Genomic DNA, 21,667 nt, shown 5'->3' with positions numbered 1-21,667 from the left:
TAGTCGTGTGACTCCTGCACTGGGCTTCACTGTCGAGGCTGGTAAGAGGGAGTATTCCAGAGTCCCACAACTGAGCCGGGCGTAGAGTGCGTTACGTCAGCCAAGGTGCTCTATGACAAGCTTTTTGCCTTCTGCTGAATGTTCAGAAGCAAAACTGAGCAGGACTTCCCTTCCACCTGCGTGTGCATGTATGTGTTTGTCTTGATCCAGGAGAACAAAGGCCTCTGCCATGATCTTTTTGATGCTTCTGCAATACTGAATGTATGAAAAGTGTGAGGGTGGGTAGCACCTGCTCTACAATAGTGAAGGATGTTAAGGCCCTCGGTCTCCTCTTATGAACTGTCTTCCCAACCTGTCCTTCCAAAGCTGAAGCCTGAGCTTATTTGGGTACATGATACACCCACCTTTGTAGAGTGTCAGGATTCTTTCTGCAGCATATTCCACAGGTAAGGCAATCCCTCCTCCATGATCTCGGGCGCTTCCCAACGTCTCTGGTACATCATCCTGGTGCAAGGCCAGTTTCCATATTGTTGTGACTGGTAACAGTCACCCCTTCTACGAATACCATCTTTAGATCTCCCAACGGCTGTGAACGCAGCCTGCATTGATGACTCTCGGCCCAAAGCAATCCTTGGCTGCCTGAAGTACCAGAAACCGTTCATTACAAGGCAGAGTATCGGCAACTGTTTCAAGGGCTGCATGGGCAGCTTCTGCACGTGTCTGCACTGCTATTAAGGGTTTCTCCCCCTTTCACTGGGAGCAGCAGAGCGATGGGTGGTCGAGTTTCCAGAGCTGCCATTTCTTCTTCATTTCAAATTTGACCTGGAAGAAAAAGAAAGGGTTGCATCATGTTAGTTTTCTGCCTGGACCTTAGAGAATTCATACTCTTGCCTAGTTATAAGCACAGAGAGGCGCTTACGTACAAGATCACAGCATGGTTTGGTCTTTAATCTTGTCCTGTACCCGCAGGATCCAGAATTACTAATGTGGACTGGAATCTCAGTGTGATTAATAAACAGGCATTGAAGAGAGGAAGGGAGAAATTAACCATCTTGTAACGGACAGTGCTTTCATCTCAGGATAGCTTGCAACAAACCTGGAATGTAGGGCAATATTATCCCTATATTTCAGCTGGGCGTGGGGGGAATTGAGGTTGAGAGCGTGTTTCTTGTTAGAAGCAAGATTTGGGTCAGACTTCTTGATTCATAGCTCCTTCTCTTCGCCACTATGCTACGGTAGCTTGATTAATTGAGAGTACAAAAGGTATTTATAGGACATCAAGATAAGATGCACTCTGAGATTTGTCTTCTAGAAACTATACACCTCTTTCCCCAATGTGAGAAATGGCAGCTCTAGCAAATGTATGCACCCTTTTCTCTCCCACCCCCGTTAAAAAGGCATCCCTAGAGCTATTGCCAGTGCCTGGTATCAGGAAAGAAAGATGCTTCCAGGTTTAAAACTAGTAAATTGAGCCTGAAGCAAAGTGTTGCAGACTAAAGTACTCCTCTTCAGATTTGCCACCCCAAATCTGCCTTCTGTGGCCAGTAAGTATGCTCAATCCTCATCAAGCAGTTTTGGGATCCACCCCACTGATGTATTCCCCCCACCCCCATAAAGATTTGCATGGGTCTGGCACTCAACACAAAAGAGGGGCACTCACAGCTTGAACATGAGAAGTTAGTGCATGTGTTAAGTGATTCCACTCCAGAGAGAGACAGTGCCACACGCCCGATCCTATTATCCAGACCACACTGCAAATCGGGGGACGCTCAGAAAAGTCCTTAAAGGTTCTGGGCCATTGAGGTCTACTTGCCAATGTCGGGAAAATGTCAGAAGTTCAGCGGGGCAGCTACAAGCGCAAAAGATTGCTCTTGCTTTTGTCCTTTCCAGATAAAGATGGAGGTGTTTCTGGGGGTGGGGGTGGTGGAGGTAAGTGCAGTGTAAGGCCGCTTGGGATTAACAGAAACTGAGCACAGAAGCTGGCTGGATCACCTTGGGAGAGTCATTACCTACCTCCTTATTTGCAAAGCAGTACAGCACAGCAACCAGGAATCCCTGTAGTAGGTAAGAAGAAGCACAGTATGAGCTTCCAATCACAGGCTGGAAGCTGCTGGGACACAGTAGACCATGGCTTAGCAGTCACTCAAATTAAGATGCCCAAGGGGCTGATGGGAGAGCTGCACTGAAACAGTTAAGGTCAGGTGTGTGTGTGTGTGTGTGCGATCTTATGGATGTTTAAATAGAAAAAAGTCCTTCAACTCTCAGTGCAAACAATTGTAGGGCTTAAACATCCATAGGACTGAACCCCAAGTAAGTTAAATCCTGCACCACAGAAGGCTGGATGACCCGGATTAAATTACAGAAATTTATGTAACACTGCATAAGTGCACCCCAACACAGAAGTCTTCTGCGTGAGCCTCTTTGAAGAGCATGGCTGCCATTCCTTTGAACGGAGCTCAGCCAGGACACCTTCGCATTCTAGAGCCGCACCCAGGGATTTTTTTGCTTCGATTGCCATTAAATGTCATTTAGCGAATCCAGTTCTTGAGCATTCCATATTCTTCAGGGATCAGATGAGCCCCCAAGTTTTCTGTTTCCATTCGGGGCTCAGAGAGCCATCCACCATTTCAGTGTCCCAGAACAACTCTACGTATGGAGAATAGCGGCAAGTTGAAATGGCAGGCATCTCCCAGCTGCTCAGTGGAAATCGCCACCAAGTGGGCTCCCATGGAAAGTTGGAGCCAGGACTGCCTGCCTATATTTATTTATTTTGTACCTAATGTGCAATGCAAACACTGAAGAGACGCTCTGAGCGCAGAAATTGCGTAGCACAAAGTTTGCGTGACGGCATTCCCCTAGGGGAGAAGTAAGCAAGCCAAAAAGCGAGCGATTCAGAGCTCTGTATGGAGCCTTGCGGCAACTAAGCCAAACGTACCTGGAAGGAGTTGAGGAAGAGCGTGAAGAAGACTTTGATGTAGCGTAGGATTCCTGTGGTTTGCTCATCTGTGGCAAAGATGAAGACCACCTCGTGAATCCCAAAGAGCGGGATCAGGGTCAGGGTGGCTTTGGCTAACCTGGAAGGGACGGCACAGAGCAGGAGGTGGAATTTAGTCTGGCTGAAGTGCTCAGTGGGCATGACCTTCCTTTGGGACTCCTGAGTCAGCAGCTCTCCTCGTAGGCCCAGAGGACAAAACTCACCGCAGCTTGTAGTCCGCGTAACCTTTCTGACTGGCTCGCAGCTTGGCTAGGATCACCTTGAGGATCTGCATGAAGATCATTAGGTTGATCTAGGAGGAAGAGCAGGAACATAGGGGAGATATGGTTAGGCCTCATCTGGAGTATTGTGTCTAGTTCTAGACTCCCCAATTCAAGAAGGACGCAGACAAGCTGGAGCGTGTTGACAGGAGGGCAACCAGGATGATCAGGGGTCTGGAATCAAAGCCCTATGAAGAGAGACTGAAAGATCTGGGCATGTTTAGCCTAGAGAAGGACTTGAAGAGTGCTCTCATGTCTCCCCTCAATCTTCTCTTCTCCAGGCTAAACAGGCCCAGTTGTTTCAGTCTCTCTTCATAGGGCTTTGTTTCCAAACCCCTGATCATCCTGGTTGCCCTCCTCTGAACATGTTCCAACTTGTCTGCGTCCTTCTAGCACTCTTCAAGTCCTTGAAAGGTCTCACAGAGGAGGGCCAGGATCTCTTCTCAATCCTCCCAAAGTGCAGGACACGGAATCATGGGCTCAAGTTACAGGAAGCCAGATTCCAGCTGGACATCAGGAAAAACTTCCTGACTGTTAGAGCAGTACAACAATGGAACCAGTTACCTAGGGAAGTTGTGGGCTCTCCCACACTAGAGGCATTCAAGAGGCAACTAGACAACCATCTGTCAGGTATGCTTTAGGTGGATTCCTGCCTTGAGCAGGGGGTTGGACTCGATGGCCTTAGAGGCCCCTTCCAACTCTACTATTCTATGATTCTATGTTGGAGTTTCCTAGTTAGCAAAATACCTTGCTTACACAAAGGCTCAAAAAGCTAAGATCCTAATTTAGGAGAGGTTACTTTATTTATTTATTTATTTATTTATTTATTTATTTATTTATTTATTTATTTATTGCACTTATATACCGCTCCCATAACCAGGGCTCTCTGGGCGGTTTACAGAAATGCTAAAATTGAGATAAAAACAAGTATACAAAATTTAAAATTCTAAAACATAGAACATACACACATAAAGCATTAAAAACTGTTAAAAAACTAAACGTGGGTGATTAAGATTTGCCGCCATATGCCATATAAATTCCACCATTCCTCCCTCTGTTCAGGTCCTTCCCCACTAGGATGCCTTCTGTCTGTGTCAGACTACAACTCCCATTACCCCAGCCAGCATGATGGCAGCTGTAGTCCAACACATACACAGGGTGCCAGATTGGTTTAGGTTTATTGTTTCTTCTAGAACTCTATAGTGTTCTACACCGAGCAAAATTAATCACAGTAGTCCCATTTGTCCTAACAGCAGCGACTGGGCAGGCGGGTTATTTATTTACATTTTTTATTTATGTTTGAGAAAAATTTCAGAGGCATTAGACTGTAAAACGCAAGGACATTAACAATACAAAGGCGTGCGAAAACCATCTCATCCAGAAGCAGGCAAGAGAAATAGCAGCGATTAAAGTAGCAAAACAACAAAATGACATTGGCGGAGAGAAAAACAAGAAGCCGCAGTACCCCGAAGAGTTTGTAACCCCGAGAAAAGCCGCAAGGAGAGGCCCTTACCAGGGACGCTAGCAAAATAGGGATGCGAATTATCCACCAGTAAGCCATGTTCTCGTTCACCCCCCAGCACCTGCAGCACAGGAGGGAAAACCATCACATTATTCAACGTAAATTAATAGAGCAGGCTGAGAAAGCATCCCTGTGGGATGCGTACACAGCCCGTGGTGACCAGGAGTAGCAAGCCCAGCAGAACAATTGAAGTCAGGGGACTTGGAAGAGCTCAAACACCAAGAGCAGCCTTCGCCAACCAGGCGCTCTCTCTCTCTCTTGCTCGGCCTTTTGGACTACAACTCCCATCATCCCCAGCTGATTCCTGTGAGTGGCATAAATTAGGCAGGTTAAGCACAACGTCTGAAATCCAACAAAGTTTTTCTACCGCCGGAACTGTGCTTCTACCAATGGAACCAGGGTGTGGGTGATGCCCTCTCCGGCCACCCCACAGCACCCCTGCCTGCCCTCAAAATCTGCTCCAGAGGGTCGGGGGATCTTCCAGAGCTGATCTACATCAAGTGGCTACAGGGGGAGAGGGAGAAAGTCACGTCACGTCAGCGGATGTTCACTAGCGTGATGTTGGATTCTCCTCCATCTCCATCCTCTGATGCTCCCTTCAGTCTGCTTCCAGCCCCAAGCAGCTTTCCTGATCTGTAGGCTGACCCTGTGTGAAATTACCCACCCGGCTTGCTCTCTCCTTTGCCCTCCTCCTTTCCTCAGTTTCACTCCTGTGCATCCGCCACCCTCACGCGCCCCACGCCAGTCCCCCTCTCCCATCCGCACAGATTCTGAGTTCAGAAATGGGATATGAACATAGTCTGAAGATTGCTGGCCTTCTTCCCAATGGTCCTTTATAATCTTGTTTTCTTCACTAGTTACCATTCTGATTCCTTTTCTGGCTCACTGTATCGCCTAAAGCTCAATTTCTGCCAATATCCCCAAGCGTCGCTCCTCCCTCTAAGAAAAGGGGGGGGGTAGGCAGCCGATGGCCCAAGGCCTAATTCCAAAAGTCCACCACAAGCAACCAGTTAAGATGCCCTCAGGTAAGAGTGGTCTGTCCCTTCCCCAGCAGCCACCTGGGCAGGGGAAGAAATTACCCTTTTGCCTCTGGCCTTGTCAACCCCCAGCATGTGCCCCTGCGTCAAGGGTAGGCGTGATCGGGCACATACCAAGGGTGCTCCTCCTCTTCACTGTTGCGACCTGCCTCTTGCTCTGGCCCAGACAACAACAGTGGTGGTGAGACGGAGAAGCAGTAGATACCATGGCTTACTTGCTCAGTCTGGGCCCATTCAGAAGACACCTTAATCCATGGCTTTTACCATGGTGGTTAAGCCAGAAAGCCAGGCTGTGTTCAGAAGACACCGTAAACCATGGCTTTAACTACAGTGAATAAGGCTTTTTGCTTTATTCACCATGGTTAAAGCCATGGTTTAAGGTGCCATAAGAACATAAGAAGAGCCCTGCTGGATCAGACCAAGGGTCTATCTAGTCCAGTACTCTGTTCACACAGTGGCCAACCAGCATCAGCCAGGGATGAACAAGCAGGACATGGTGCAACAGCACCCTCCCACCCATGTTCCCCAGCAACTGGTGCACACAGGCTTACTGCCTAAAATACTGGAGGTAGCACACAACCATCAGGGCTAGTAGCCCTGAGTCTTCTGAACACAGCCCGGCTTTCTGGCTTAACCACCATGTTTAAAGCCATGGTTTATGGTGTCTTCTGAACAGGGCTGTTGTCTCTCTGCCTCTCAAGCAAGCATTGATGAGAAAGAGGAAGAGCAGCAGATGATGGTGGCAACGGTGGGGAAGCAGTAGACTCATTCAGGCAGGCGTGCCATTGAAGGGATCTCGTCCAAGAGCCCTCGAAAGCCATCAGCCGGCCCTAGCCATGCTGACAGTTGACCCCTGAGGTCATGTGGCCCTTGACAGACCAAAAAAGCTCCCCTACCCCAGTCTGAGGTGCTCCCACTCAGCAAGCATCACACTTACTCTGCGTTCTCCTTCAGGTATTTCACAGTCATCCACGGCACTACGAAGGCCACTGGGGTTCCTGAAAGTCATAAATGAGACCGCTGGAAATAGAATGCCCCCCCGGAGTCGAGACGCAAGCTTGATGCACCCCATTGCATTATTGACGGGTGGCGGCGGCGTTTTGTTTAAATGCCCCAATCAAAGCACTGGTCTGAGCCCAGCAAACTTCTCCTGAAAGCCACGATGCTGGGTTCCTTATGCCCATACCGTCAACCCCAAATGAAATGGGCAGATCATCAAGAAAATGCATCCCCTGCGTAAAACGACATATATTGCAATATTTCTGCTCCGAGGATTCACAACACTCCCTCAACTCTTTCTGTGAACCGCCCAGAGAGCTTTGGCTATTGGGCGGATATGGAAACGAAATTAATAAAATAAACAAGTATGCCAAATGCCCCCACCAGCCCCAAAAGGTTGGAGATCTCTGTCTCATGGAGATATAGAGGCTTGGAGGGAAGGGCGATTTTGAGAGTGAGGAAATGGCAGAGCAAGGAAAAGGTGAAACTGCCTTTCCCCCACACTATGGTCTGGATCCAGATCAGGTGTCTCCCCGGCTGCTTTTCCTCACAAAATCCTGGCCACCATCTGAACCGGAACGTTCCTTCCCCAATTCCTCCTTACCCCAGCCCAGGTAGAGGTAACGGGTGTAGTAATTCTTCTCGGAAAACACCGCACCAATCAGAAGCTTGTACAGGTAGACAGCCTCCACCAGGAACCAATAGTGATTGGCGAGAATACAATACTGCATCACGACCTGAGCCACACGGCAACCAATCGCAGCCTAAGAGGAAAGCGAACCGGACTGAAAGAGTTGGGCGAAAGGCACAAAGAAGGCTAACTTTAGCTGCCTCACCGTATGAAGCAAGGAAATAATTAGCATTTGACAGAGCACAGAGTACTTCACATTTCACAGAAGTGGGCTTCCCACGGATGCCTTTGTACACCGAAAGCCTACGTGGGAGGCTGTGGCACGAAGAAAAGCAGAATTCAGTCGTTTGGAGAAGTGCAAATTAAGTCCACTTGCCTTTGTTGAAATGGTTTTTCATCAATGATTTTGTTTCAGCTAGACGAAGTCTCTGTTCTTGGCACTGGAAGTTCAATTCACACACACCCCAGGTTTCTCATATTTCACCCGGCAGTGCTTACATGTATTTCTGCAGCCATAAAAACTAGATTTTTTTCCCCCACTCAAAAGCTAGGCAAAACGCCACATCCTCTGCCCACTACCACCTGCCGTGCTTCCTCAGAATTGTCGAATTCACACAGCCTCTGTTTCATTTGTTTATTGCATTTTGGCCTCACGATCCCACAGAAGCACCCGAGGCAGAGTTCGCCCTCCTTGCCATTTTATGCTCACAACAACCCTGTGAGGTAGAATATTCCAACAGATAAGAGGTTGGCCCAAGTGAGCTTCCTGGGTGAGGGGAATTTGGACCTGGGTCTCCCCAAACCTACTCTCACTCTAAGCCAAGGGCGGAGTTCCATTTTGAAGACCCCCTCAGGGACCACGTTCTAGGAGTGGGTGAGGCCAAAGGCAGTTATTATTTATCCATGCTCTGATAACCGCTCGCTTGGATTACAGCAATGCGTTATACGTGGGGCTGCCTTTGAAAACGGTCCGGAAGCTTCAGCTGGTACAAAATAGGGCAGCCCGTTTACTAACAGGGACTGGCCGGCGAGATCACATCACGCCAGTCCTTTTCCAGCTTCATTGGCTGCCAGTCCAGGTCCGGGCCCGATTCATAGTTCTGGTATTGACATTTAAAGCCCTAAACGGTTTGGGGCCAGGTTATTTGAAGGAATGCCTCCTCCCATATGTACCTGCCCGGACCTTAAGATCATCTACAGGAGCCCTTCTCCGTGAGCCCCTGCCAAAGGAAGTGAGGCAGGTGGCTACTAGGAGGAGGGCTTTCTCCGCTGTGGCACCCCGGCTGTGGAATGAGCTCCCCAGAGAGGTCCGCTTGGCGCCTACACTGTACTGCTTTCGTTGCCAGCTGAAGACCTTTTTATTCACTCAGTATTTTAACACTTAATTTTAACTTAAATTTTACTGTTTTAACTCTGTATTTTAATCTTATATCCATTTTGCTGCGTGGTTTTATCCTGGTTGTGCTTTTTATACTGTATTTTGTAATTGTGCTTTTAACCTGTTGGTTGTTTTATTGTGGTTTTAATTTTTGTGAACCGCCCAGAGCGCTTCGGCTATTGAGCAGTATAAAAATGTAATAAATAAAATAAAATAAATAAATTACACGTCTCGTGGGAAGCCTCCAAAAGTGGTATCTCTTCCCCCACCCCCATCTATAATGGTACACTCCATTCTACCGCCTTCGTGTTCCCCTCATTCTGCTGGATGCATGTACAGACCCAATCCAACCCATTCCCACCCAGCGACCCTAAGCTAGACGGGAACTTCTATCTCCGTTTCTCCGGAAAGTTCCACGACCGCCGTACTTGCCTCGTGGCTCAGCAGGGCCTCCCAGTCGGACACCTCGAAGAGCTCCTTCCCCCACATCTTCTCCAATAGCGCATCCTTCACGATCACGGACAAGGCCCGAAGCCCGAAGGAGGCAAAGAGGTTCGCGTGGATGTAGTTTCGAGTGCAACGAAGCTTCCTGTGAGGCCAGAAAGAGGTCACGATTAGTGCCCAAGGCTGCTAAGGTGCCGGTTGGACGGCCACCTCCCCATGGATTTTTGGGCTCTGTGCCAGGCTGACACCTGGCTGCATTACCTGAAGACGGTAAAGATGAGCAGAGCGAAGACCAGGGCCAGCAGCGACAGGGTGTAGCCCACAGTGTAGAGGACTTTCAAGCTGACCATCAGCTGGTGGACTCCTTCCTGTACAGCAGAGAAGGAAGCCCCGTGAGACAGGCCAGGGCAGACAGAACTTTGCAGTCTGTTGCAGCCACCAGTCAACTGGGGTGGACTGGGAGATGCAACTGTAATGGCTACTAGTCCTGATGGCTAAGTGGTACCTCCAATATCAGAGGCAGTAAGCCTATATACACCAGTTGCTGGGGAACATGGGCAAGAGGGTGCTGTTGGCCATGCTGGCTGGGGGATGATGGGAACTGTAGTCCAACATCTAGTAACTTGAGATTGGGGACCCCTGGCCTTAGTGGCATGCAACTCGTTTCTCCTCAACGCCTTCCAACGGCAACTCACCAGCTGTGCGTGCCATCCATCAGGACCCATAAAGAAGTAGCAACCTCAGCTTTGCCAAGGGCCATGGACTCCTGACAGGCGTCCCTTCTCACCTCCTCTGTGCTGGTTTCCATCTCCTCCCTGCACTGGGAATGGTCCCTCCAGAGCTCCGTCCCATTCAGCAGCACCCAATGCCCATCAAGTCCACACCTGCGGCTCACCTGGCCATGCTGGACTGCGAACACAAGAAGCCACACTTAACAGGCGGAAGCGGTTGGAATCCTCTTTGGAGACAGGCAGATCAATGCACCGTAGCAACTTGTTTGAAAGGGAATTGTGTCAAAACCAAGAGAACTGTCAAAATTGTGTAAAGGCAAAGAGAAATTGCACGGATGCTGTGTAGAAACTGGGTTAAACCTAAGAGAAATTTTGTAAAAGCCAAGAGAAATTGTGTAGAAACTATGTAACACGTTGCGTAAAAACTAAGAGAATTGTGTAGTAGTTCTGTAGAAATTGTGTAAAAACTAAGAGATTTGTGTACAAATTGGGTAAAAACCAAATGAGGGTACAGCAGTATATATAACTCCAGTGAGGATTGCAAAGATTCACCAGGGGATATTCTGAGATGTGTTGGACAAGTAATTTATTAACTATTTAACAATATTTATGAATTGCTTATGTTGCAGAAATGTCTAAGCGATGTACAGAAGACAAAGATTACTTTCCTGGGAGTACCTGTTGGGGAAAGTATGTCTTCACAGGCGCCAAAAACCCAGAAGGGTTGGCACCTGCCTACTTTGAAGTGGTAGGGAGTTCCACAGGATGGGCACTATGACACTAAGGGTGCAGTCCTATGCATGTTTAGATAGAGACAAGGCCTTCAATTCATACCATGCCCCAGACAGCCAGGAAGGGAGAAATGCAAGCGCTATCATTTTCAGCTGCAGCTAGAAGCGGTTGACCTAGCAGACCTGCAATTTCAGCACCAAGGACAGTGACTCCACCCTGAGCTTCGCCATTGCCTGGAGACAAGGCGACTGGATTCCCACTTTGATGCATAGGTTGGAGGGCCTTACCTTTCTCATACCAGGGCAGGTAGAAAGGGCAGGAGACGTTGACGATGGCACCCGGGCTACCGTCTGGCCAGCAGGCATACATGTCAAACGTCCGGTTGCAGAAGAGCCCTGCCGGAGAAAGAAGGGTGAGACTCGTCATCCAATGACCATGGGGGCTGGGGGCGATGGGAGTTGCAGTCCAATGCTTTGGAAGGGCGCCAGGTTGGGGGAAGGGCCCTCAGCAAAGGGTAATGCTAATTGCACCTCCCTTGGCCTCTGTTGCCGCAGGGCTGAGCTGGGAACTGGGATGTCCCCGATTCAAATCTCATGACACTTAGGTGTTCTGCCTTCTCTCAGTCTATGATATGGGTTCTCAACAAGGGGGGAATTCCCCCCGGGGGGGGATTTTAGGGTTCCGGGGGGGGGGGGAATTGGGACCACCATTCAGCAAAGTATGATGTCCTGTAGATTATGTCTTCCTACACATGTTATTAAAAACATCCCAGAAAAGTGTCATGTCATCTGCAAAAGCCAGGCCTTTGCTCTCTTTCCCCTCCCTCCCTTGCAATCCTAGAAGTTTCAAGCTTCCCATTCAAAGGGGCAACGCAAAGCATGGGAGCTGAGAATGCAAAAGGGGCCATGCTTTGCGTTGCCCCTTTAAATGGGACTAAAATAGAAAAAAATAAAAGATTTTCAATATTATATGCATATTATTTGAAATGCACCTTTTGAGTTAGACTATCTTGGGAAGGGGGGAATTATATTCTGAACAATGGTGAAAGGGGGGAATGGAGCAAAAAAGGTTGAGACACTATGATATGGGTATCCTACCGTGCAGGGGTGTTCTATGCATTGTTGAGAGAATTCATGCAAAAAGGTTTGGAATGCTCTAACAGTCCATCCTGTCAGGTTTAACAGACGGGTGGGAAACATTCCTCAGCTTGAGGGCTGAAAATGGGAAAGGTCTTGAGAGTAAACAGGGCAAGGCTTCTGCATGGCTACTCAGAAGTAAGCAGGGCAAGGCTTCTGCACGGCTACTCAGAAGTAAGCAGGGCAAGGCTTCTGCACGGCTACTCAGAAGTAAGCAGGGCAAGGCTTCTGCACGGCTACTCAGAAGTAAACAGGGCAGGGCTTCTGCACGGCTACTCAGAAGTAAACAGGGCAGGGCTTCTGCACGGCTACTCAGAAGTAAACAGGGCAGGGCTTCTGCACGGCTACTCAGAAGTAAGCAGGGCAAGGCTTCTGCACGGCTACTCAGAAGTAAGCAGGGCAAGGCTTCTGCACGGCTACTCAGAATTAAACAGGGCAAGGCTTCTGCACGGCTACTCAGAATTAAACAGGGCAAGGCTTCTGCACGGCTACTCAGAATTAAACAGGGCAAGGCTTTTGCACGGCTACTCAGAAGTAAACAGGGCAAGGCTTTTGCACGACTACTCAGAAGTAAACAGGGCAAGGCTTCTGCACGACTACTCAGAAGTAAACAGGGCAAGGCTTCTGCATGGCTACTCAGAAGTAAGCAGGACTGAATCAGTACCATTTTCAAGTAGCATCCTAAATACCTCAGCATGTCTACTCACAATTCTGTGATTCTATGTGTGTCTCAGTTTTTTTATTATTATTATTATCATGGCCAAACCCATAAAGAAAAATGTGAGTCACATTTATTATCTAATCTATCTATCCTAAGCTTATTTTTACGTCACCTTTAAGCATGAAACAATCTCAAGGTGGCATACAAGATAAAAAAATGCACGAAGTGGATACAATTTTAAAAATCCATAAAATAAAATCTCTCCATAGAAGCTGTAAAAGCCAAGATTGCTAATTAAAAGCAAAACTTAACAGAAAAAACCAATAGCACAGGGGAAAGGGGTTAAATGTTACTATGTACAGCACCATGTAGGTTGATGGTGCAATAATGATGATGATGATGGATGATCAGTGCAAACAGGTGGGTCTTCAGTGCTTCCTTAAAGATCTGCAAGGAAGGGGCCTGGCAAACGCCCAATGGAAGCTGAGTCCAGTGCTGCAGGGCCACCACTGAAAAGGCCTCTCCCTTGCACTCACAGCCTCACCTCCGTTGGCCATGGGCAAGCAAGAAGGCCTCTGCTGATGACCTCAGAGGATGGACAGGCAGGTATGGGAGAAGGTAACTCGGCCCCAAACCATTTGAGGCTTTAAAGGTTAAAAGCAGCACTTGAAATTGGGCTCAGACACATACTGACAACCAGTGCAGCATCAGGGTCATATCATTAGACTTTACAATGAGGATAGTTACACATCACAGGTGGGTGGGCTTGCCTAAATGCTGCAGACGTGTTTAGGCAGGCAGAATCTTGGCACAGGCTCCGCGTTTCCCCAGGCAGTTTTTGTAAAGAAATGGAACATTATTAAATCTTCAGAGCTGTGCATAGAGGAAAGAGTCTTTGTAATATTCCATTTATTTACAAAAAACTATGGAAGCAGAGCAGAAGTGAAGGAAAACTGCAAGCGCTCCTGCAAAGCAACAGGTCCACAACGCAGAGAAACCCTGCAGGCAACTCCTAGCTATCCAAGCTGCATAGCCTGATCCCTAAAATGGGCCTGGCACCTTGGATAGATTCTTTAAACTTCTGGCTAGTTCTAACTAAAACCCAAAATGGCATCTCTGCCCCACCAAAATTGGAGCCAATGCCCTCCCCTGTCCATGAGCCTGTGTGCTATAGGGACCCCTTGCGATGGGGGTTGGCCTCCATCAGGGAAGGGATGTGTGAACGATCTTTGCATTTCTTTCTGCATTCATCTATCGCCTGTGTAATCAATCAACTCTTAATTGGATGCATCCGTGACTGTTTCCCTTTGGCCCCCCACGAGTCTGGTTCGACTGGGATCCGACAGAACCAGGCCCCCACAACCAATCGTGACGTCTGCCTCTCCTTTGCCCAGCCTTTCCCCTATTATCTTTTCACGCCTAGGATAACAAGCTGAAGGAATGGGACATCCCTGCCAAATCAGTCGTACACACTGGCCATGTTCAGAAGACACTTTAATAAGTGCTAAGATACGCATTAGCATAAACGAAGAAGAAAGCTGGCCCCACGGATGTAACTCGGTAACACCAAACAAAAGTGTATTATTTACAAAATGTTTCATCAGTGCTATATGGTCGCTGCTGAGGCCATCAGTGGGAAAGGAAGCGGCAGCCAGGCCAGCTCCAGCTGAGAGCCCCTTCCCTCCTGCTACAGACTGTCGCTGCTGAGGCCATCAGAGGGAAGGGAAGTGGCAGTCAGGCATCCCTCCATTGTGCCTTGATCTGTATGAGGCTATTAGAGGGAGAGGGAGAGGAAGCAGCTGCTGAACTTTGCAACTAAGAATCTAGTGCTTGAATTTGCTTTTGCGTTTTCCCCCCCCTCCTCCTCCTCCCTCCCAATCCCCTTTCCTTTCGTGTCATGTTTTTTAGATTGTAAACCTGTGGGCAGGGACTGTCTTAAGAAATATTTTTGTAAGCCGCCTTGAAAGGGCGGAATAAAAGTGCTATAATAAATAAATAAATAAATAAATTGCTATTATTTACATCAATGATTAATAAATAGCCTAAACCTGCCTCGCTCCCCTTCTAATCCTTCCCTCCCAACTCAAGTGATGCCATGCCAAACTCCAAACCTCTCAAAACTAACTGTCAAAAACTGGTGGGGGGATGACGACGACACGTCCCCTGACGTCATTCACGTTTCCCTCCCCTCAGGAAGAACCAAATCAGCCGATCACACACAAGCCCCTCCTGCTACCCAGAGGTAACGCTTTCTTATCTAAATAAGCAGCTCCTGAAAAAACGAAATGCATTCGTATCAATCGAATAAAACAGAAGCGGGTGATTTAGTCGCACCAATAAACCATGAAAGACCCTGACGGAAAAGAGAGGGGATCTGATAGAGAGGGCAGAGGTGTCTGGCCCTCCCTCGGAGAGGGCTCTCTTCCCTGAGATAAAAGGAAGGCACACAGCGCATAGTGAAACTATGGAACTCACTGCCACAAGACGTAGTGATGGCTATCAATTAGGACAGCTTTAAAAGAGGGCTGGATCAATTCCTGGAGGGGAAGGCGATCAAGGGCTACTAATCCTGATGGCTATATGCTACCTCCAGCATCAGAGGCCTGTATACACCAGTTGCTGGGGAACATGGGTGGGAGGGTGCTGTTGCACTGTGTCCTGCCTATGGGTTCCCAGTCAACAGCTGGTTGGGCACTATGTGGCCGAAGCGCTGGACTGGCTGGACCCTTGGTCTGATCCAGCAGGGCTCTTTTTATACTCTTAAATCAGGACAGTTGAATCCTATGTATTTCCACTCCCATCTCATTTATTTCTCTATTCTATGAGAAGAGGTTTGTCTGTCTTTTTGCAAAACTCCTTTTCTCCTAACATGGCATGTTTATCCACCCTTAGTCTTGAACCTGATTTAGCCGCTGCTTTGAATGACTACATCTGACCATGCTGACCCGGAAGGCAGCTCAGCGTGAACCTGCCACTTCGCTCGGATGAGAGTCTTCTTATTGGGGCTCGATTCGATCCACACAATCAGCTTCCCAGCAGGAGCGCAACGCCTGAAGTCGAACCCAACCAGCAGCGAAAGAAAGTCTCGGTCATGGCCAAAACCCACATTATGCTAATGGCATCATTATTGGGACCCCAAGTGCATTGGGCAGGAGAGATGTAGCCCTCCCCTCCCCAGCTATGATCCTGAGATGAATCACCCCACGCAGACAATGACGCAACTAAACTGGAAACAAAGCCCTAGGAGGAGAGACTGAAAGAACTGGGCTGGTTTGGCCTTGGGAAGAGAAGATTGAAGGGAGACACGATAGCACTCTTCAAGGACTTGAAAGGCTGTCACACAGAGGAGGGCCAGGATCTCTTCTCGATCCTCCCAGAGTGCAGGACACGGAATAACGGGCTCAAGTTACAGGAAATCAGATTCCGGCTGGACGTCAGGAAAAACATCCTGACTGTTAGAGCGGTACAACAATGGAACCAGTTACCTAGGGAGGTGGTGGGCTCTCCCACACTAGAGGCCTTCAAAAGGCAGCTGGACAACCATCTGCCAGGGATGCTTTAGGGTGGATTCCTGCATTGAGCAAGGGGTTGGACTCGATGGCCTTATGGGCCCCTTCCAGCTCAACTATTCTATGATTCTATGATAACCTTAGAAAATAAGCTGCCATTGGAGCCAATGAAGGAAGTTTTTCCCCCTATGACAGTGGCACAAAATCTCAGATCTGGGTGCCAAATCCGGGAGTCCCAGTTCAGCCATCTGGGGTTCCCCAGAGGGCCACCTCAAGGACAGAGGCACACACCCCTGCCCCATACTTCAGTTGTATAACTAATTTCTTCAGGAATACCTCGGCTGCAGGAGCAACTCAATTCCCCCTTGTGTTCTAAAAACTCAAAGTAGGGATTGAGTAGACTGAGATGTGCTCAACTTAGTTACATCTAGATGTTGCCTCCATGAAAATGGGGCATTAAGTTAAGGACCAGATATCGAAAACTCTGCAATTGTTCGAACCTTTTATCGTCCAGCCTCTAGATATGAGGTTTTTCTCTTCTTTCCAAAGACGACAATTGTAGATTTAGCCTAGTTAATAGACAAAAGCATTCTTCTGCAGAACCTAACCCTTTCTCAGGAGCCAGTGTGGTGTAGTGACTAAAGTGTTGGACTATGAGTCAGGAGATCCAGGTTCTAGTCCCCACTGGGCCATGGAAACCCACTAGGTGACTTTGGGCCAGTCACAGACTCTCAGCCCAACCTACCTCACAGGGTTGTTGTTGTGAGGATAAAAATGGGGGGGAGGGGAGGGTTATGTACACCATCTTGGGTTCTTTGGAGGAAAAAAGGCTGGATATAAATGCAATAAATAAATAAATAAATATCATGCACATATATGAGAAATATTCCAAATCACTCCATCCTTGTACAATATTAGTGATATAAAAATTAAGCAGGAAGGGATCCAGTAGAGATCCCTGGCACACCCCTTTATCAGTTGGGATTCTTTCTGATCGCAGCCCATTCGCCCCAAGTCTAACTCTTAGGAATAGCATTGGAGTGAGAGCATTTGGTTTTAAAATAACAAGCCTTCTATAGTTGTTCGCAGCAGATAACTTTTGCCATAAACGATCTCGTTTTCCAAGGTCGTGGGCTGAACTAAAAATCCGCAAAAGTAACAACATGTCGGGAGTGTTTGTGTATTACGCGAAGATGAGCAAAACACTGACGGGCTGTGAATTCCCCCTTTGCAAAACCAGCAGTTAAAATCGAACGTTTGGCTGCCTGCAAGTCAAATTTACCGAAGAGAGATTTAGTAGGCAGTTTTGAAACAACGTTCAGGAGCTCGTTGGTCTAAAGTTATTTGGATTTGCTTTAGAGACTCTTTTGTGAACAGGAAGAACAACGTTCACTTCCCAGCCCAGGTGGGGAACTCCCCCATGATGGTTTATTTTAACATTTTAGCAAGAATTGGGCACCACTAAAGGGGATTAGATCTCAAATCATCTGGGTCGCGTATCCTCTTCAAGAGCCTTTCGTAAAGAACGTAAGAAGTGCCCTGATGCTGGATCAGACCAAGGGTCCATCTAGTCTAGCACTTTGTTCACACAGTGGCCAACCAGCCAGGGACCCACAAGCAGGACATGGTGCAACAGCACCCTCCCACCCATGTTCCCCAGCAACTGGTGCACACAGGCTTACTGCCTCGAATACTGGAGATAGCTTACAACCATCAAGGCTAGTAGCCATTGATAACCTTCGCCTCCAGGAATTTGTCCAACCCCCTTTTAAAGCCATCCAGATTGGTGGCCATCACTTTATCTTGTGGCAGTGAGTTCCATACTTTAACAGCACATAGAAGGCAGGGAGGCAATGGGATCATTTCTTTTCATCCCCATTTACAGGATCCCAATCAGGGCAGGAAGAGAAAAAGCATGAGATTGTCTCAGGAGAGAGGGAAAGCGGTCCTGCCCTTGCGAGGAAGGAATTTGGTTATTATCTAAAGCACCACGGTGTACCTTTCTCTCTTTTGTCACTAGCAGTGCTGTACGTTCACATCCTTTCTCGGGCACAGAAATTTCTAAAACACTCTGTGCAAGCCGACGCAAGGGGCAACGTTTTCTAAAGAGCCTTCTGGCCGTAGTGTCCTCATTGCTTCTGCCGACACGCGTTTCTGAGCTGTGCAGTGCTTTTATCAAGCCAACCATGGTTCGTATATCTCATGTTTGATCATCCTCCCCTCCTTCGCAATCCAACAGAGATTAGGAGCTTCTAACAACTAGGGCTTTATTAAGCGAAAGGCAAGCCTTTCCACAATGCAGATTCAAGTTTATTACGTTTAGTCTGCTTCTCTTGGATGTTGATCTTTTGTATGTTTTTGTTCTCAGTCCGATGGATATGCAAAAGCCTGGCCCGCTTGCGAGCAATAAACTGAACGCACGTTAATTTATTCCTCACTCCGCTGGCAGTGCAAAGAGCACTGGACAGAAGTACTGTTAGGACTGCTACCTTTTATAAACCGCCCAGAGAGCTTCGGCTATGGGGTGGTATATAAATGTAAATTATTATTATTATTATTATTATTATTATTATTATTATTATTATTATTATTATTATCCACCCTATCTGCAGAGCGGTAAAGCAGCAGTTTCTGCAACCGAAACTCTCCCCACGGCCTGGGTTCGATCCCAGAGGAAGCTGGTTTCAGGCAGCCGACTCAGGTCGACTCAGCCTTCCATCCTCCCAAGGTCGGTAAAATGAGTACCCAGTTAGCTGGGGGAAAGGTAATCACGGCCAGGGAAGGCAACGGCAAACCACCCCGCTATAAGGCCTGCCAAGAAAACGTCAGCGAAAGCTGGCGTCCCTCCAAGAGTCAGTAATGACTCAGTGCTTGCACGAGAGGTTCCTTTCCTTTCCTCCTTCCTACAACTTTAAAGCCAAAAAGTTTAGTCTCCGTTGTTTTAGTCTTTAAAGTTTACTCTGAAGTTTCGTTAGAAACAGTTCCCTACCAGAGGGATAAGGATCATTTGCCATCTTCTTCAAGCACTCCTCCTTATATCTCATCCATTGCTCGAGCGTCTTCTCCAGAATCTTTGCGCCGCAGCTCTGCAAAAAAGTTAACACCTAGGTTAGATACCAAGGACTCCTCCGAGTAGCCACTTGCTGGATTTCAGCTGCTGAGGCTCCCTGGTGTCACCTTGGCCAATGTGTTGCTGCTGCTGCTCAGGAATGGCCCAATAAGGACTAGAAACTTGCACCTGCTCATTGAAAGGAAAGGAAAGCTGGGAGTCTTGGGAAACAGCACAATGGTCTCCATACACAATGGCCTCAATCGTCACACAGTGGGATAGAGGACAGGTATAGGGAATCCACTCTTTCTCGCTGTTTGTTTTTTGTTATTTGGTGGCACACAGTGCACAGTTTTGTTTATTTATTTACAATATTTATATACCGCTCCCCATTCAAAATTTTGGAGCGGTGTATAAGACAGATAAGATAAGATAAAAACAGAATAAAACACTTTAAAATCGATTTTAGAAGAAGCAAAATGTACAGTGAACCGTGGCTGGTCATTAAGGGAAGACTTCCTGGAATAATGACGTTTTCAGGAGGCAGCGAAAGGAATACAAAGGTGGCACCTGCCTGACCTCCAAAGGCAGGGAATTCCACAGCAGGGGGGCCACCACGCTGAAGGCTCTTCCCCTGGTGGACTCCGATTGGAGGATGGGTCTATGTGGAACCACCAGGAGCATGCCTTCGGATGACCTGTGACCGGGCAGGTTGGTAAGGGAGAAGGCTCTCTCTCTTTGGACACAAGTACACATATGCCCTCTGCTTGGACCCATCCTGGAAAATGGGGGCATGGTCGTACCCTGTTACCCAAAGCTCCCTCCGCTAGATAAGGCTGCCTAATTTGGACTGGGGAAGGAGATGCCCTACTAACTTTGAAACTCCCAGGCCTCATCTACACCAAGCAGGATATTGCGCTATGAAAATGGTATATAAAAGGCAGGAGCCACACCAAGCAGGATATAGGACTACGAAAGCAGCATATGGTCTGTGTCAATGGGCCCCCCAAAGTTGTCAGCACACTTCAATACCGCTATAAAGCAGTCGTGTGGCTCCTGCCTCTTATATACCGCTTTCATACCGCTTTCAAAGTGCAATATCCTGCTTGGTGTAGATCAGCGGTTCTCAACCTGTGGGTCGGGACCCCTTTGGGGGTCGAACGACCCTTTCACAGGGGTCGCCTAAGACCATCGGAAAACACATATTTCCGATGGTCTTAGGAAACTGTATTGACTGAACTATGTCATGTATCATCTTTTGTATTATTAAAGCTATTGTTATGTATTATTTTCATTAGCAAACCATCCCATGACAATGGATCGTGTAGAGAAGAACCAAAATAATTTTATGGTTGGGGGTCACCACAACATGAGGAACTGTATTAAAGGGTCGCGGCGTTAGGAAGGTTGAGAACCACTGGTGTAGATGAAGCCATCAGGGTTGTTAAACTGGTAGGATGTTTCAAGTTTTCTGCCTCCTTCTCAGGGTCTTTAAGGAAGGAGTCAAAGTTCTGGTCAGGGGAATCAGAATTAAGGAGCAGACTTATTTCAGTTCACCTCCTCCCCACCATCTGTTCAGCCATCTATCTGGCTCCTGAAGTTTCAGCAGATATCGCCCACAGACTTTCAAGCATATCCTAGCATCAATGAGGTCTAGAAACTTGCCCTTTTTCCATTACAGAAAGAAAACTGTGATTCTCAGGATCTTGCCATTATGCACGCGACAGCAAAACAGCCTCACAGCGAAATAAGGCACGCTCGTGACTGGCCACTCACGGAAGTTCGCGGGTCCTTTTGATGACGTTGGCAACTTCCTGCATGTCTCCCACACCTTTCCCCAGTAATTCCATTTAAATAATAATAATAATAATAATAATAATAATAATAATAATAACAATAACAACAACAACAACAACAACAACAACAACACTATGATATCCCAGTTCTGCTGAAATATCTTGGGATTTCCTACCATGTACAGGGAAAGGTGTGCTACAAAGCACCCACTAGAGGGTGCTGTTCCATTCAATACTATGAGAACCGAGAGGAGGAGAAATGGTCAATTCCAGACCATGTGGTCGCCCCTCTCCGCCCATGTAATGCAGCCCCATTACAATTGCTCAAGAGAAACCGGACACAAAGCCACAGTAAGGAAAGCCCCAGTTTCTCCCCACTAGCCTGCCATGTGCCGTCCCCTTCTTTCCGCCACCCCCCTCCAGACTGTAATGTTCCCCTCTTCCCCACCAAACCCCACTTCCTTTAACTCCCAGCCTCCCTCCACGAGGCTCAAGAGATTGGCCAACCATAACACCCAGGAGATGACTGTGAGCAGGAAAACAACGTCCCAGGGTCAAGAGGGGTCCCCAATGGGGAGATCAAAGCCTGGACTGGTGCAAGCATTGAGCCGGCTAGTCCGGAGTTTTTACCTCCATGAAGACTGGGCTTATCAAGAGGAGGAGGATTCGCGTTGACGTGCACTGGGAGAAAGACGCATCCCTCATGGTTAGCTACCGTTCCTGGCAAACGGGGATCGCACAGCCAAATTGTGGTCCAAAGGCCCCCTGAGAGGGAAAGAGAAAAGAA

At 47.9% G+C, this 21,667-nt stretch overlaps 1 protein-coding gene across 1 annotated transcript; it reads right to left on the bottom strand.

Annotated features, from left to right (window-relative positions):
* Positions 1-750: 750 nt before the first annotated feature.
* LOC134410098 (glucagon receptor-like) lies at positions 751-21,585 on the bottom strand. Its single transcript, XM_063143185.1, has 13 exons — positions 21,511-21,585; positions 19,025-19,121; positions 11,017-11,124; positions 10,054-10,175; positions 9,528-9,634; positions 9,255-9,411; positions 7,418-7,577; positions 6,752-6,812; positions 4,769-4,838; positions 3,199-3,287; positions 2,936-3,074; positions 2,014-2,055; positions 751-822 (listed from the first exon to the last, which is right to left on the bottom strand). The coding sequence occupies exons 1-13, from the start codon at positions 21,583-21,585 to the stop codon at positions 751-753; spliced, it is 1,299 nt and encodes a 432-aa protein (XP_062999255.1).
* Positions 21,586-21,667: the final 82 nt, after the last annotated feature.

This window comes from Elgaria multicarinata, chromosome 17, assembly GCF_023053635.1.
Source record: "Elgaria multicarinata webbii isolate HBS135686 ecotype San Diego chromosome 17, rElgMul1.1.pri, whole genome shotgun sequence".
In the NCBI taxonomy this organism is placed as follows: Eukaryota; Metazoa; Chordata; class Lepidosauria; order Squamata; family Anguidae; genus Elgaria; species Elgaria multicarinata.
This window is presented reverse-complemented; position numbering and strand designations above follow the sequence as displayed.

Bases quoted from the DNA above. Each gene is read 5' to 3' on its own strand.
- LOC134410098 (XM_063143185.1), bottom strand. From the start codon at position 21,585: ATGAGGGATGCGTCTTTCTCCCAGTGCACGTCAACGCGAATCCTCCTC. The intron at 6,813-7,417 runs GTAAGGAGGAAT...TATGACTTTCAG, and splicing joins TTACCTCTACCTGGGCTGGG to GAACCCCAGTGGCCTTCGTA. The intron at 2,056-2,935 runs GTACGTTTGGCT...TACCTACTACAG, and splicing joins TCTTCCTCAACTCCTTCCAG to GGATTCCTGGTTGCTGTGCT.